We start from the raw sequence: 16,813 nt of genomic DNA, 5'->3' as shown, positions 1-16,813 counted from the left end.
CCCAACCGTCATATTGATTATCATCAAAGTTGAAATTCATCACGCATTTTATTTATTTATGAATATTTATCAGGTCCTCATACTTTTTAAAATAATTTTATGATGTATTAAATGTGCCTAAAACTTTTGCACAGTAAAGTACATATTTTTTAAAAGATATTTTTTTCTTCGTTCTGAGTCTGACGTGAATTTGATTTTATTGGAAGTCCACCTTGGAGAATATGAGTTAAGTGCATCGGCTGGCAGAGCTGAGGGCCGCCCGGCCATGCCTATGGAAGGGCAATTCTTCCAACCCCTTCAAACAAAACCAGGTAACGCTCATCTAAATCTGTTTGGTAATTTGCAGCTTGTCAAATATGGTCTGGATAATCGAACGCCTGTCTGAAATACATGTTCCGCTCCAATATGCTGTCAAAGACTGTAAAATCTGAGCTCGTGTAGTTTGTTGCTCACCTCCAGGTCCCAGACACAAGCAGCGTGGAAGAGGGCAGAGTGCACCTTCCTCACCCTGCTGACATCTCTCACATCCCACACATACAGACTGTGGTCACTGTACACACAGCTCAGCCAGTGGCTGATGGGATCATAGGTAACAGCAATGGCGTCTGGATAATGGGCATCCATCCTGGGGGAAAACAGGTGGAAAAATCTTGGAAACTTTGGGAGTGGCACAATTTTAAATGGCGTCATCTGAGACAGGATGCTCTATACATAGAAAGAATATGATCCTGCAGTGGATGAGTGCCAAACCAAAGCCGTGCTACACCTGAGCTTCACCTCACCTGGCCTCAGCGACGGCAGCCACCTCGGAGCCGAGGCAATGCGGCCGCGGGAGAGTGCAGACGAAATGCAGATCATCTGGCCTGAAGACTCGCACCATTCCGTCAGCACAGCCGCAGAAGATCAGGTCCTCAGACAAGCTCAGGGACTGGGCTGTGCCCGTCTGCAAGGCAAGACAAAAAGCTGCGACTGTAGCTGCAGAGCGTTGGAGGATTTGATGCTAAAATTTGAGATTACAGCACAACCTAACGGTGTCCTTATTGGAAGACCTCCAAACACATACTGTTCCTTGTCCCTGCTGCTAATTTGTGTAATCCTCTGACATAAGGCAGGAACACGGCCCACACGTGTCAAAACTCCTGGACATTCACCACCGCCACTAACCGCCTGCAGCAAAGTAACCCACTGGACCACAGCTCAGAGATTTGACTTTAACACTTAAACTTTGACTTTTAGTAAGACCCTTTGTAAAAGCTGATTGGTCCTTGGTGATCCCATGTTTGTCACTAATTATGCTGAGTTATAAATTCCGCTCTGGAGCCTATCCCAGCAAGCACAGGCCATGAGCCAAGGTACACCCTGGACAGGATGCCAGTCTGTCGCGGGGCTCAACTCAACGTTTGAATTCAAAAATGTGATTGTTTTTTGATTCAACTGAACACTTAAACAAAAGCGCAGAAAAACTGCATCCAGTCAGTTGCCATCAGTTTGACAAGGCGTGTCTGGAGTCAAGAAAACCGCCACTCACCCGCAGGTCCACCCATTTGTCCAGCATCCGCTTGCTGTTGAACTCACACAACAGGCCCGAAGTTGTAATGCAGTAGGTGGAGTCAGATTTAGAACCCCGCCCACAAGCCACATCGTAGAAAAAGTTATTCTTCAGTTCTCCGAGCAGCCCGGACCGGCCGAGTAGAGGGACCACGGCATCGGCCTGAACACAACAAAGAGGTTTCACGCCCTCAAACGGAAAATTATTTGCTAATGTTTCTTGGTTAATAAAAAAAATTAATGATCTTATTCACCTTGTTGGTCCTGCAGTGATCCAGGTACCAGTACTTGACATGTCTGTTACCCACGGTGACAAAATGGGAGTTGTCCTCAGAGAAAGACACGCCAGTCACCTTACTGGACACCTTATTGGCAGCGACAAGAACATCTTTCTACAAGAGGATGATACAGTTAGAGCTCAAAGGTTTGTTGATAAATTGATATTTTGGTCAAGCTGTCACAGTTTAAACTCAGGTATTCATAGAAAATGTCACATTTTAAACATCAGATTCCCATTTCCAAGGATGTGTTCGCACGTTTTAATCTTTTGTTAACAATGGACACAGTTTGTAAAATCAAATTTTTAAACGCTTGCTTTTTATTACTATTATTGTTAAGTCAAATTTTTTTTAATTTAAAAAGCTATATTAAATGGAAAGGTAATACACACACACTCGTTTTCAACCGCTTATCTAAGATTGGGTCGTGGGGGGTGGAGCCTATCCCAGCAGTCATAGAGCATGAGGCGGGGTACACCCTGAACTAGATGCCAGTCTGTCAGAGGGCCAACTATAAATATAATGTTCAAGCTAAATGTTCAGAAAAATATTCTTACTTAACATCAACAATCAACACACACATACATATGTATATATTCACATTTATATTTAACATTTATGTTTACATTTACTAGAAATACTTAAAATCTCAGAAAATCTTACAAAATAATAATAATAATAACAATAATAATAATGGCAGCTAAAAAAAAAAACAGTTAAAAATTGATAATAATAATGGCAGTTAAAAAATACATAACATTTAGACTGTAACGTAGCTACATTTGAGAAACTGATTTGAGTTATCTAATGAACACTAAAAATACGATTTAATTTAACCCTTTAAATGACATAAAATGCTGTTCTCAAATATTCTGCATACTTATTTTCAGTTGGTACCAAGTAGCTGTAAATGTAGATCTGACATAAATTGTTTAATAAGAATTAAGATGATTTTTTTTTTTTTTAAATACATCTATAAAAACTGGTTTTAAGTGGTTTTAAACAGTTTGACACACCGGTGAAAGCGGCTACAAGTTAATAAGCTGTTTTTCAAGAAATATTTTATGGGCCAAACATGAGAAAATACTCTGGATTTGTATGGTTTTAAACCAGTTTAAATTACTGAAAACCTTTTAATACTGGTTTCAGATGGACTTTAATAAGTTGAATAAGAGAACTTTACCAACTTTACCTTGGTTTGGTTGTCAAAAACCAATTGAAAATCTTAATTTTTTACCCCCACATTAGGCTTTTGTCTTTTCCTGTTCACTGTATTTGAACAAGCAGTATTTTCTGTTACACTCTGAGAAATGTCGATATTGCCTCACTGTGACTGATTCTCGATTTGATTTACTAACCTTAATTTTCCACTTGACAATCCACATTGTGTACTGATATTTATTGTTTCATTTTGTCACAGCAATCGATGGGGGATAACTGGAGGGAAATCATCCGTTTTGAAAATAACAGTGAATTTATCAAACGATGACCTCATTGAACTGAACTTGGGATCTGGAAGGTGAAGCAGTATGACAGACACCCCGTAGATGTGTCTGTGTGCCGTCAGTGAGACACGTACCTTCCACGCCCAGACGTTCACCATCATGTCGTGCTGGTTCCCCACGCTCACGACGTATTTGCTGTTGGAGGAGAAGGCCACGCAGGAGATGCCGTAATTGTGTTTCTGCAGCTCTGCAACCTGCCGTTGTTCCGCCACATCCCATAATCTCACGGTGGGAAGGTGACCACTCTGGTGAGGCACCCAGAAGAAGACATTCCCAATCAGCTACGATTTATTTTTATTAGATCTGTGAACTTTTGTACTTCTGTGATCAGGATGATCGAAATATTGTCAAATGATCACCACAAAACTGTTCAGATGATCAGTTTTTTCAAGAGGAAGATCTCTACATTTGGTCTTAATCAAAATCTGAATTTGTTTGTTTGTTTTTAATCATCGTTCTATTAATGGAATAAAAAAATAACTTGTTTCCACATTTTGGTCAATCTATCCAAATATTTTAAGCCAATCACTACAAAATTTTGTGGACATTTTATTTATTTATTTTTAATCAAGTGTAGGAATCCCTATGGATGTCAATCATCCGGATATGGAATCTAGCTCATGTTTTATATTCCCTTTAACAATATCAATCAAGATGTACTTTTCTCCACATTTTGACCAATTTGTCAAAAAGTCTCAAGCCAACAATCTTAATATTTGGTGGAATGTTTGCTTTTATCAAGCACAGGAATAGTACCTTTTTGATTGGTGTTGATCATCTGGTTGTGGATGTGGAATTGAGCAAAATGTAACATTTGTCTACATTTTGATCAATTTCTCACTAAACCTCGAGACAATCTAGACAAACATTGTTGGAATGAGTCACTTTCATGTGAGTAGAAATCCATTAAATTCTGGAGTTATTCAGGATCTAGATGTGGATTCTGGTTCATGTTTGAAGTTATGTTACAGGGTAAACAGAGATGTAATTTTTTGCTCCACATTTTGATTGATCTCTTGAAAAAAAAAAAATTATATTATATTATATATATATATATATATATATATATATATATATATATATATATATATATATATATATAAGTCACCATCACTACCACCAACATTTCCATGAATTCCTGAAAATTCAAAGAATTGGTGAAACTGTTAATCTCATCAAGTGGAACACACTACTAAATGTTGGTATTTAACAGTGTGTGGGTTCTGTAATAATTTCTTTTAATTGTTTTTGCAGATGCAAAAATGAGGGACCAAATTTTGACATTTTAATAAAGATACCAAAAGCCAGAGCAATGATGAATCCGGTTAGTCACACAAAACATGAACACAAAAACCGTTCCTTATACAGTGTCGTGTGCGAGTTTATCCTGTTACCCAGGTTTGTAAATGTCATCATAATAATGTCATATGTAAAGTATGTTTTTGTTCCTTTCCTCATCTTTATTCTTTGGCGCCTTTGAAGCAGGCAGCCGTCACCTGTCACTTAAACCTCCCAATCCTGCCTCCTAACGGGATTATTCACCCAGACCTCTGCTCGCTGTGTGCGTTTCCTGTTTTGTGACCTGCACACGTTCTTCCCTCCGGAGATGAGACGCTCAGCTGCCTATTTGTGCAGCGCCTTATTTTTAATTGCACAGAATGACCTTTGAAAGGTCAGAGTTTACAGGAAGACAGATGAGGACAGATGATATTCAGGAAAGAAAAAGGTAGAAAAGCTTTGATGAGTCACTGTTCAGTCTGTGGATGTGTGTGAGGGACGATCTTATCACTTCATTCACTCTGAAGTATCTTGGACTCTGCTCAAACTACCAGGAAATCCTCTCACGGAGCCGTGACACGCTCAGCTATGATTACAGAGCAAACAAGAGGAGTGTGTCTCCGTGTCCGCGTCCCTGAACGAGATCAACCCAACAGTAATAATACAGATTGTTCAAAATAACAGCAGCTAGCATACTAGGCCTAACTCCAAGCCAGCCCACAGATGGGTAAAGGGGTGGAGCTTGGGCCACCTCATACTGTACTCTCACGAGCGCCACTAGCTTAGCTTATGGCAAGCTAAAAGTGGACGCTCTCGTTGGAGCGACAACACACAGAATGTGTCTCTTCCCAGATAAATCTTTCAGTGCAGCTTCTTGTTCTGACTTCAACATGAAGTTAACACCCAAGTCTTTCATCGCCAACTGTAAACAGTAATCAAAACATTCCAATTGTATCTTTCTGAACTCTTCCGCATCAAACGCCATTGTGTCAATGTTTACAATGCGCTTGAGTGATAACAGGCGAAGTTGCTCATAAACTTTAAGTTTCTTAAATATTTATTACGGGCACTCTTAAAACTTCAGTTATCTTTATAATTTTATCACTGGTAAATTTTAGAATCAATTTAGATGATATATACTCATTATCTCACAGGAATTATCAGGGAACTACTTTTTGCGCAGGAATTCAACAAGCATGTTGGCCGCAGGCACGTACTAACACAAAATACCCAGAAACTAGCTAGAAGTTCAGCCAAAACGAGAGTGTCCACTTTTAGCTTGCCATAAGCTAAGCTAGTGGCACTTGTGAGAGTGTGGCTCTCATTTTGGCCGAACAACTATACAGTTTTTGTATATTCTGTGTTCGTATGCGCCCGCAGCTGACATGCTTGATGAATTCCTGCACAAAACGTAGTTCCCAAACAATACTGTGTTTGCAATGACAGTGCATTTTCTCAGGTAACAAAAACATAAGGAGTACATTTTGCACAAGAACTTGTGCATCTCGTGTGTTTTTACGCCTAAATGATATCTCATCTGCAAATTCAGCGCTGGGTCAGGCAAAACTAGTCCGGCGAGCTATCCCAGAATGCCAAAATGTCGCTCCAACGAGCAGGGTGTGTCCACTAGAGGTGGGTGGATCGATCCTAATATCGATACCAACGCTGGTATCGATACTGAACGATCCTCATGTAAAAAGATCGATACTCAAGCTTTTTTAATTACCCACACGCACTGACTGCTGCGCACGCAGATTCATCAAAGTCTACTCTCTGTCTGTAAGAGCATCACTGCGCAGTGTCACACAACACGGAGCAGCGCACCTATGTATTGTGGTTTGTCAGCCCTCTACCTCGGGAGATTTTGTTTTTAGTTGTGTTGAGTGATAATTAAAAAAAAAAAATGTTGATTGTGATAATAAAGTATTTTGTTGTCACATACAATGTTTGGCAAAATTCTATCCTAGGTCTTTTGGATCCTTTGGATCTATGAAACTTAAATATGAAAAAGTATCTGTATCGATATTGGTGATATTGGGCCTGTATTTACTTGGTATCGGATTGATACCAAAATTCCCGGTATCACCCACCTCTAGTGTCCACCTATCTTAGGTATCTAGCTAAGGCTAGGTCACTTGATTTTGATTGACTGACTAATACTTATTTTTGTGGACTGGGTGTTGGTTCATATGCTGTGTTCAGACCTGAGATAAAACAAACAAAAAAACAAACAAACCTACTTCCAGAAAAAGTGCATTCATGAGATTACCTCAGAGACAAGTATGAATCAACCACTTAGCCTATCACAGTAGTGTTAGCTATATCAGTGTGTTTATCTATTATTTTGGCATTTTGTTTTCTTTGCTATTTGTTTTGGTATTAAGTAATTACTTTAGTTAAATGATAATATTCTTAGTTTGATATATTTTTTGTCTGTTACTTGTTTGAATGTGCATGTCGAACTGGATTGAACTGGTTTTACCACTTAGAACAAAGAGATTCAGGTTACAATATAAATCATATGTCCCGTTATCGCACAGGTTATGAGCAGGGGGGCGGGATCTCCTCTGAATGCCTACGGGGACCAATAAGGGCCAATAATATTACGAAATAATGTCCACCTTTGTCATGGCCATGTTGTGTTTTATAGAAACTGTTTTAGTTCTGAACGGATGGATCTCCTGCGTGAGAGAAGTTCCTCAGAATCCAGGCCTGTTTTTCCACCGTGACTTTGAATAAATTTAAAAGTGTGAATTAGTTTGACTTTATACTTTGTGAGGGACAGTATTACACTAGGAACCGGGGAGGCTTTTATATTTTTCATTAATTTATTATATCACGTTGTAGAGATGTGCTTTGAATTTGAGTTTAAGGAAAATAATTTTAGAAATTTTTATCATCAGAAGCCTGATTTAATTTTTGTATTTGAAATGGCATAAACAAATTAAGAGGTGTGAAATACCAAGGGGCTGAATACATTTGGAGGGTACTGTATATCACAGATAAACATAGTGACTATATATGACATTTGCAACAAAATTTGAGAAAAAAAAATACAAAATGAGTAGTGATTAAGCAATACACAATAACAGATAAAAAGTACTAGTAATAGATCAATTGAAATACTGTGGCAGCGACCAATCTTGGTTGCAAACAGAGCATTTGTACTCGAGTGGGTTATTAGGAAATGCTGGCTTGTTACAGTTAGTAATATTGTGAAATGCTTTAACTTTGCTGTTGTAACATTATACATTTATGCATATTTAATCTCTGCACTGACAACACAGCAGCTGCAGCACCAAATTTGGAAATCCCAGGCAGGATGGAGACTCACCTCTCCTGTTGCTAAATATTTGCCATCTGGGGAGAAGGACAGAGCTGTGATGGTCTTTCTGCAAAGGCGAGAGAAAAACAGAAGGTGGATCAGAGCGGCTCACGTTCAGGCTGATTGGTGCTTTGGAAAGCTTGATGTTCCGGATTTGTGTAATATTCACTTTGAGGTGTTGATGATGTGCTGCTGTCTGTTCTTTTTGGGGTCTAGCAACACAACCGCACACCTGCACAAGGAAAAACAGAAAAACATTTTTGCCAGTTAAGCCTTGGTGTATAACGGAATAACTCACAGGAGTCAGCTTTCAGGCTCCTCTCCTGTGGAACCAGCTCCCAATTCAGATCAGGGAGACAGACACCCTCTCTACTTTTAAGATTAGGCTTAAAACTTTCCTTTTTGCTAAAGCTTATAGTTAGGGCTGGATCAGGTGACCCTGAACCATCCCTTAGTTATGCTGCTATAGACTTAGACTGCTGGGGGGTTCCCATGATGCACTGTTTCTTTCTCTTTTTGCTCTGTATGCACCACTCTGCATTTAATTATTAGTGATCGATCTCTGCTCCCCTCCACAGCATGTCTTTTTCCTGGTTCTCTCCCTCAGCCCCAACCAGTCCCAGCAGAAGACTGCCCCTCCCTGAGCCTGGTTCTGCTGGAGGTTTCTTCCTGTTAAAAGGGAGTTTTTCCTTCCCACTGTAGCCAAGTGCTTGCTCACAGGGGGTCGTTTTGACCGTTGGGGTTTTACATAATTATTGTATGGCCTTGACTTACAATATAAAGCGCCTTGGGGCAACTGTTTGTTGTGATTTGGCGCTATATAAAAAAAAATTGATTGATTGATTGAAAGTACTTGAATATGAATGTTAATGAATTAGAGAAATGCACAGATATACCCAAACTCCTGCCTGTATCAGTTTGTATGGCTGATAGCATACGGAAAATACTATTTACTTTTCTACCAGACTCAAAAGGTAAAATTCCTTGACATTGCAACACTGAAACTGATATATTCCCCCCCCCCAAGACATTGACCTTCTTTGAATTAATACAGCTTTGCCAGCTTTAAGAGGAACAAAAGAGGCTCAGTGCACCATTTGTGTTGCAGCCTCTAGGAAGCCCGTCTGCCTTTTTTTCCAAACTGGTGTTGCAGCAAAATCCTGCAAACTGTAGCCTGCATAGATTAAATAACATCCACGCTAAGACGTATTGGTGCATCTCTCAAAAAGTCAAATCCCAACATCCGCGAGGACACAATAATAAGAAGCTCTTTCATGGAAAACACACTCAGACTGCCTGCATGTGATAAGACAGGTCAAAGGCCAGATGTGTGGAGATAAAAAAGGGCATGATGTCATCACTGTCTCCTCACCCTGCAGGATAGGCCACAAGTCCAGATTTGGGGTCACATGTCAGACCAGTGTTTCCTGAAGCGGTGATGCCGAAGACCTTCTCCAAAGTCACCTGCAGAGAAACAATGTGAAGACGCACCTTAATCACATCTGCGGTGTTTGATAACAAACCCTCAAAGTGGTGAAAAATTGCAGTGCTGTGAGAAATACAATCAATTCATTGATTAAAGACGGGAATAGATGGTTGTGATCAGTCTGAAATAGACCTCTGTGTTGCACTGGTTTTTTGATGCGCTTGTGTGCATCATATTGAAGATAATTTACCAAATACCACAATTATCTTGAGTTTTAAGCACTGTTTTTGTTTTTTGGTTTTCTTTTAACATAGATATGGAACACAAGAAAACAATTTTTAAAAAGCCAAAGAAAATCACAATAAGTCTAAAGAGGAGATGCTAGATTGTAATTTAACATTTTAAAGCTTCCTTGCACTTATTTGATTATATTCATGCTTTTTTAATTTCTAAATGTCTTTTATGACTTATCTCGGTATAAATGAATAAATACATTTTATTTAAGAACCACTTTCTGGTGCATATTTCAAAATGTTTTTCCAATTACACATACCCACTTCCAGAGATAAAAGCATAATAAAACCCAAATGGATTTAAAAAAAAAAAAAACATATATATAAAATAATCAATTTAAAATCAGTAATTCTTAATTTTACAAGTCAACCCCAAAAATTCAATCAAACCGAATCAACCACAGTCACAATAAGTTTAAAGAGGAGATGCTAGAGTGTAATTTAACATTTTTAAGCTTCCTTGCACTTGTTTGATTATATTCATGCTTTTTTTAATTTCTAAATGACTTTTATGACTGTAATCTTGGTATAAATGAATAAATACATTTTATTTAAGAACCACTTTCTGGTGCATATTATACATTTCAAAATGTTTTTCCAATTAAACATACCCACTTCCAGAGATAAAAGCATAATAAAACTCAAATGGATTTAAAAAAAAACATTATATATATATATATATCCACTTAAAATCAGTAATTCCCAATTTTACAACAGTCAACCCCAAAAATTCAATCAAATCGAATCAACCACAGTCACAATAAGTTTAAAGAGGAGATGCTAGAGTGTAATTTAACATTTTTAAGCTTCCTTGCACTTGTTTGATTATATTCGTGTTTTTTTTAATTTCTAAATGACTTTTATGACTTATCTTGGTATAAATGAATAAATAAATTTTATTTAAGAACCACTTTTTGGTGCATATTATACATTTCAAAATGTTTTTCCAATTAAACATATCCACTTCCAGAGATAAAAGCATAATAAAACTCAAATGGATTTAAAAAACATATACATAAAATAATCAATTTATAATCAGTAATTCTCAATTTTACAACAGTCAACCCCAAACATTCAAACCGAATCAACCACCGTTGATTATGATTATTTATTAGTGTTCCATTTTACTGTACATTATAGTTTTAGTTGGCTTCAGTGTTAAATAAATAAAAGTAAATCTAAAGTGGGCAGGGCAACACCACACCCACATTTGAAAGTATCAGGCATGTAGAGAAACAATCAGTTTCTTTCACAATAAAATATTTGGTTCCTTAAAAGCAGCCATTTGTATGCTTTTAGCACTGGGCTGCAAATTTGACCTTGATGTCTGACCTTTGTCACTGACCAATCATAACCAAAAGCAAGACACTTATCATCCAGAGTCCTTAATGCTTCTGCCAATTGGTGTAAGCGTTGATATCTTGTTCACATACATGCACGCTTTATCACAGCTACTTAAACAGAAATTAATGGAGATGACAAACATGTAGAGCTCTAGTGACATTCTAAATAATTACATCTGCAAAGTAAGCTACGTTTTGACCTGCACATATTTGCTAGTTTGTCACCACTTCAATCAGATTTTTCAAAAACTTTGACAAGAGGAAGTGCACAAAAGAAACCAGAGCAGATCCAGATAAAGCGGTTGCAATTCTCTTATTTTTAATTCATAACAATATTTTTGCTAAAATATTTCATTTGGCTCATAAGTGCTTCTGACATTTCAAGGATTGTTTCATATTCTCTACTGACAACTCTAAATTACTCACTTTCTAAGGCAGAATAATAAGTCAGATGAATAAATTAAAATTATAACTTTCAAAAATAATTGAGAGCATTGAAGTTGTTTGGCAAGTTTTACAAATGGATTTGTACCTAGATTTCACTGGGTCTGAATTGTACATTGTAGCCAAGATTAACCGAAAGACATCATAGAGCGTAAGTATTTGGACAGCAACAAATTTACAAAATAATCAAACGAGTGTCTTAGACTTCAGCAGGAGCAATCATTAAGAAATACAAACAGTATAGTGAATGTCTGGAGTGGGCAGCTCTCAAAAACTGTGATTGTGCAAGGAGGTGAGTGAGGGAAGCCACCAAGTCAGCAACAGCAACTCTGAAGAGGTTGTATGCTTTTATCCCTTTGATTTGACAACCTTTATAGTGCAACATTTGTCTATCATATAAGATTATTACCTTGGTGGCTTCCCTCACTGATATATTTCTTGTACAGCAAAAGAACTGCAAAGTCCAGAACATTTACCATACAAAATATTCAGGAGGTAGTGCTCTAGTGGACAAGCGATGGGCTTGAGATCAGAGGATCCTCAGTTCAAACCCCTATCAGGCTGGAAAACCACTGGGCCTTAGTTGCTCCCGGTGCGTAGTGAGCACCTTACATGGCAGCATCCTGACATCGATGAGTGAATGTGAAGCATCACTGTAAAGCTTTGGGAGCTTCTGATTCGGCTGGAAAGCACGCCAATACCATTTAAGTCCAAGGCACATTGAGTTTGTATTTGCTCATGTATCTCTCCTGACTTCTTAAAATGATTTTTGCATTAATAATCCTTAAAGTTTGTCCAAATACTTGTGTCTTCTGAAAATAGAGATTATGTGCAAAAATGAGTAATTCCTTGAATGGCTTGAATTAAAGTGGGTAGTCTACCTGAAAAGCACATGATGATTTTAAACTCCATTGTGGTGGCGTCCAGAGGCAAACATACTAAAATTTAACTTATGGACCTGACTGTATGGTTTTACTGCATTCATGTTGCAGTTTTTAAATCGTGCACTGTCAAACATGAGCTGCATACATACCTTACTGCTCAGATTTTCTTTGCCATTCTTCTTATGTTTGACCCCCGGAGAAGTTAGCAGACTCCTGATGCGACTTTTTATCGTGAATCCATCGCCTGGCATTTTGCCTGCAATCTCCTGAAAAAGTGCAACCATCCGCTGTCCCGAGGTCGCAGCTTCCAAATGAAGGTGATGATCACACAGATCCAACACACCAGAGGGCTTACAAAGTCAGTGATCGTACAGCTCAGACATGTGGACACTAATCTGTCTGTAGTCGTCTGCTGGGTTTACCTGCACTGTTTGTTTTTTTTCCTGGAGGTACTGCACTTTTTGTTCTGTGCAGTTTGTGTGGTTAATCAAGATTAATCCCACCCAGTGCTGGTCTCATGATTACATCAATGCTGCTTTTGTTGTTGTACTTATTTGACTTAATAGGATTAGAGTACAGCGGGGGGGGGGGGGCGCCTTAAATTGGCCAAAACAGGCCTTTGTTCAATCCATTTTATCTTAAATAAAAACATACATACAAATGAATCAGCACAATAAACCTACACTTAGAAGTTCATTACAATGTGATCATTAATCTACTGTGTACAATACTAATGTGGTGCGAAGAGATTCAGATTGACATTCGTTTAAATACTCTGGATGGGATTAGAACGTGTGTCTGCAGTGTTAACACAAATAATGGAAATCACCTTGTTAAATACAAAAAGAAAAAAACAACTTATCTATTCAATGATGAAAAGCTATACAATTAAAAAAAAAAAAACTACATTGTAAGCTTCTGAAATTGTGCAACAAAGGCTGCATGTATCGTTGTCATTAATGCTGCAATAAAAAAAAAAAAAAAAAAAAATACAATTCCAGATATAATTCATAGCAAACAGCTTTTATCTTGAATGCTTTTGACACATTCGGCATAATTACAATTAATCTGGATAATTTTATGGAACTCCCAGATGTTTGCAGCGCCTCACCACCACCTGCTTTCTTCAACTTTGCTTCACATTATTTGACTTCAGAAGTCTGACACGTTTGTTAGCTTCAGCTGAGCAGAAAACTGAGCTTAAGCACCAAATTTGGTTGAAGTTGCTCTTTAAATTTTTAAGTTATTGCTGCAGACAGACGTAAAATCACCCCCTTCCACTTCTCAGTGAAGCCAAAGAGGAAACAAGTACACAACAGTTGTCATGTTTTATTGTTTTTTTTCTTTTAATTAACAGTCTTATCCAGTGAATCCAGAAGAGGAATTGCATTGTTGCTGGATGCAACATTTTGGGTTGAATAATTTGCAAACACTACAATACATATTTTATTATATTTACAGTAGTAAGAAAGGATATTCAGCTTTATGTAATATACATTTGGAAAACAATTTTGGGTCTTTAAAGAATACAATATCTTGCATGACCCTCATTGCGAAAATGTTTAAGGCACCATAAATATATTTTTAAAAATGCTTATGTTCCCCTTTCAGTGTCAAAACAGAAATATCACAATTAAAACATCCAATGATTTCATGTCAAAAAACAAATGCGAATTGCCCCAAAATGAGTCCAACTCACGCAGATAATTTAACTCATAGCATCATCTTGATAATGAAGATGAACTGATACCAAGATTCACTACCCACCAAGGTCAACACTGCCCAATCACATAACTGTAAAATATCCCAAGTAATGAAAACAAAGCATCATTTATGTTTTACTAAAATAATTTATATTTACCAGCTGTCTATTACTTCATGTTTTAGGCAGGACGACATCATAACATTGTACATAAAATATACTACGCCAAGATATGGTACCAGCAAAATAAGCATGTAAAATTACACTACAAGAATCTTTAAACAGTGAGTAGGATTTGGTGCCAGCTACTCGACACCAGCTACAGTATAGTTTCCCTTCATGTTAACTTCTTTGGCGAAATCTGGAAAACACGAATAAATGTATCCTGGGATAAATAAAGTCAGCGCAACATCCTTCTGAGGTACAGAACTCAAACACAATATAATGAACGGAAGTGTGCAAGTGTGAACAAAAGTAAAGCAAGTGTCCACTGGTAGTGCTACAGCAGATCAGATGTAAACAACTTAAAAAAAAAAAAGTTAATTTAATTAAATCTCATCCAGTGTGTCATTCAAAGCAATCAAAAAATTTTATAGAAAAGATCGACTTTAGGAAACAAGATATCAAACATGACTGTGGGATTCATTCATAAGTCCGCTCTCACATTCTTTGTACCGGAAAACAAACTTACCCCAAAGACGGAGTCCACTCCACTTAATGCTGCACACGTACAAAACGCATAGTATCAGGTATTAATTCATTGGTTCTTTGGATTTACAAGCAGGCACATCTGGTCAGAATTATGGTGCAATATTTTCTGCCGTAGTAATGAACAAAGAAGAAATGTCATTAAGATGATGCTGCTATATTAGAAGTGTTTTGAGGTTTCAGCGACAGACTGAGATCAATGGACCTCGTGCGTTAGCTGTTATTGAGGTAGAAAGGTTGGATCACTACTCCGAGTCCAGTTCGGGATCCAGTTCCTTTTCCACGTCTACCCAGGACCGTTTCTTTGCACTTGGGAAGTCTTTCCCCAATGCACCTCGAGTCAACGGCCGCGATGCGTTCATATTGCCAAGCAAAACGGCTTCTGTGGGGCCTTGTCCGGATTTAGTGTCACGGTTTCTAATTATTTGCAGATATCGACGCAATCGCTCTGATGATGGACTGGATTTTGAGGGGCTGTGCTCTGGCTGTGCCACAAGAGATGACTCCTGGTCATCATCACAAGTTGCAGTAGGACTCCTGAGTTGTGCACTTTTGATGCGCCGAGGTCTCCCTCTTCTCCGTTTCACCAGCACAGGGCTATCATCTACTTCACTGACCTCTACGGAGGAATCTTCAGCTCGTGTCTGTGTCACTTCCACTAAACCGCTTTTACCAGGCTCTTCGGCGAGAAATGTTTCATGCTCACTTTTAATTTTACTATCCTCCACAGGTGTGTCACTTTCATTGTTTATCACATTTGTGCATGCTTCTACTCGCTGCATCATGCACTTTCGAGGCCTACCTCGGCGACGGCGAAACACCACATGCTCGGGTTGAGGCTCAACGTTCATGCGGTTAAAACTCAGACAGGCCGTCGGCATGGTTTTGTTCAAACCCGCCACTCCGCCTCCCTTCATACACATCTTCAGAGGTTGTAGGGTCACCGACGGTGTGAGGCCTGATTGGTTGAGGAAGGACAGCTTTGCTAAGGGGGTTGTTTGAACAGCCAAATTGGGCTTTGAAAGTTGGTCCACATGGGGAGATGATGCATCTGCCGCATCTGTGGTTTGACTATTTTCTGAATCTAAAGTTTGGTTAGACTCACAAACGCTCTTATCTTGGTTGTTGGAGGTGTCTGCGTCAGAAGGCGTTGGATTAGGGGAAGCAGTAACCTCGCTCTCCTCAATACTCTCCTTGAGTTTGTTGACTATGAGCGTGTAGTAGCCTTGACCAACTGCAAAAGAACATAATCACGACATTATTTTCAGACGAGACAATCAGGATAAATATAGTGTCTTAACTGCAAATAACTTACTTGGTTTAAGAGATGAAGGAAGTATGATTCTGCCGGTCTTGGAGCGGATCAGAGGAAGAGTACAGGACTTTGGGGATGATACAGTGTGGGTGTTTAACGGGGTTGAAGGTGAGGCTTCCGCTGGGGCTTCAGTTGTTGCTCCATTGTTGTTTTCCATTGGGAAATCAGGCATGGTGACCTTGGCTTGGTCTCCAGATGCTTCCTGAAGGTTCTCCACCAAGGGCTGAGACTGCCTGGCTGGGACTGAAGCCAGAGCATCACCTTGTAGATGCTCCTTTGGTGATGAGAGTGCTTCTTTGAGTAATGACTGTGTGATCTTCTGGGCAGGAATTTGGGTTGACGTTTTGTGTGAGTCAGACTGAGGATGGGCCTTAGATTGCTCAGTGGAGTTTTGCACAAGAGCAGCTTTCTCTTGAAGTAGACGGGAAAAGTAAAAGTCAGTCTCCATTTCTTTTGTTTTCTCCTGTTTCTGCCAGTCACAAAGCTCCTTCAGTTTTGGTTTCAACTGCTTCTCTGGTGTCCCTAGAAAGGTGATATTTCACATCCAGTTTCACGAGGACAGTTCTAGACAGGCGTTATCAGCTGGGAGTCTCTCAAAGTACTTTTCCGGCCTCGATTCCACGACTAATGCTAGTACCCAGTCCCCAACTCTAATAAGTAAGTTTGACCTTTGCGAAAAGTCAAACATCATGAGAATCAAAGCCTGAAAGGTACATGGAGTTTCTCCCATTAGCAAGTCATTAAGCTTGCTGTGTTCCACCATT

The 16,813-nt window shown here is 38.8% G+C and overlaps 2 protein-coding genes across 2 annotated transcripts in view; both read right to left on the bottom strand.

Moving 5' to 3' along the window:
• LOC117502777 (mitogen-activated protein kinase-binding protein 1-like) overlaps positions 1–12,608 on the bottom strand; it is a 29,827-nt gene extending 17,219 nt beyond the window's left edge. Inside the window, 9 exon segments of the mRNA XM_034161893.1 lie at positions 454–649; positions 783–943; positions 1,529–1,711; positions 1,803–1,940; positions 3,406–3,576; positions 7,944–8,001; positions 8,104–8,166; positions 9,307–9,398; positions 12,474–12,608. Coding sequence (XP_034017784.1) covers positions 454–649; positions 783–943; positions 1,529–1,711; positions 1,803–1,940; positions 3,406–3,576; positions 7,944–8,001; positions 8,104–8,166; positions 9,307–9,398; positions 12,474–12,608 — 1,197 coding nt within the window.
• A 1,125-nt stretch (positions 12,609–13,733) lies between these two features.
• The window catches only part of LOC117502905, a 35,358-nt gene continuing 32,278 nt past the window's right edge, over positions 13,734–16,813 (bottom strand). The window contains 2 exon segments of the mRNA XM_034162050.1: positions 13,734–15,968; positions 16,050–16,571. Coding sequence (XP_034017941.1) covers positions 14,980–15,968; positions 16,050–16,571 — 1,511 coding nt within the window. The 3' untranslated portion in view covers positions 13,734–14,979.

This window comes from Thalassophryne amazonica, chromosome 21, assembly GCF_902500255.1.
Source record: "Thalassophryne amazonica chromosome 21, fThaAma1.1, whole genome shotgun sequence".
Classification (NCBI taxonomy): Eukaryota; Metazoa; Chordata; class Actinopteri; order Batrachoidiformes; family Batrachoididae; genus Thalassophryne; species Thalassophryne amazonica.
This window is presented reverse-complemented; position numbering and strand designations above follow the sequence as displayed.